The 405-nt window shown below is 65.9% G+C and overlaps 1 protein-coding gene across 1 annotated transcript in view; it reads right to left on the minus strand.

Annotated features, from left to right (window-relative positions):
• Positions 1-306, minus strand: part of TSC22D2 (TSC22 domain family, member 2) — a 22241-nt gene extending 21935 nt beyond the window's left edge. Inside the window, exon 1 of the mRNA XM_010136545.1 lies at positions 8-306. Within this exon, the coding sequence (XP_010134847.1) occupies positions 8-306 (299 nt within the window). The remainder of the gene's footprint in view (positions 1-7) is intronic.
• Between the last annotated feature and the right edge of the window lie 99 nt (positions 307-405).

Raw genomic sequence — 405 nt, forward strand, 5'->3', positions numbered from 1 at the left:
CCCCACCCCCCCCCCAGCCACAGCCAGCTGCCCGTCCAAGAGGAGGTTCGGAGAGACACTGCCAGGAGTTTCGGCCTCGCCCACGTTGTTGAGGGTCTCCTCCGAGGAGCTCCGCTCGCAGACGTCCTCAGGGCCATAGTCGGTGGTTCGCGAAACATCAAAGATTTCAGAAGACACATCCTCAGTGCGGGACTCGTCCGGGTCGTCCAGGCTCTCAGTGTCCTCGGTGATGCTGCTGGCCACCTGGGCCGTGGTCACGCTGGTGATCTGGAAGCAGCTCTTCTTCTTGGCCGGCATCTTGGACATGTTTCCTATGCGGGGAGGTGCTCCGCCAGCCGGGGCGAGGAGAGCGCAGTGCCGGGGCGCGCAGGCTGTCACGGCGTGCCGGCCGGGCCCCCAGCGCTA

The sequence above is a fragment of the Buceros rhinoceros genome, unplaced genomic scaffold (assembly GCF_000710305.1).
Source record: "Buceros rhinoceros silvestris isolate BGI_N320 unplaced genomic scaffold, ASM71030v1 scaffold34795, whole genome shotgun sequence".
NCBI classification, from domain to species: Eukaryota; Metazoa; Chordata; class Aves; order Bucerotiformes; family Bucerotidae; genus Buceros; species Buceros rhinoceros.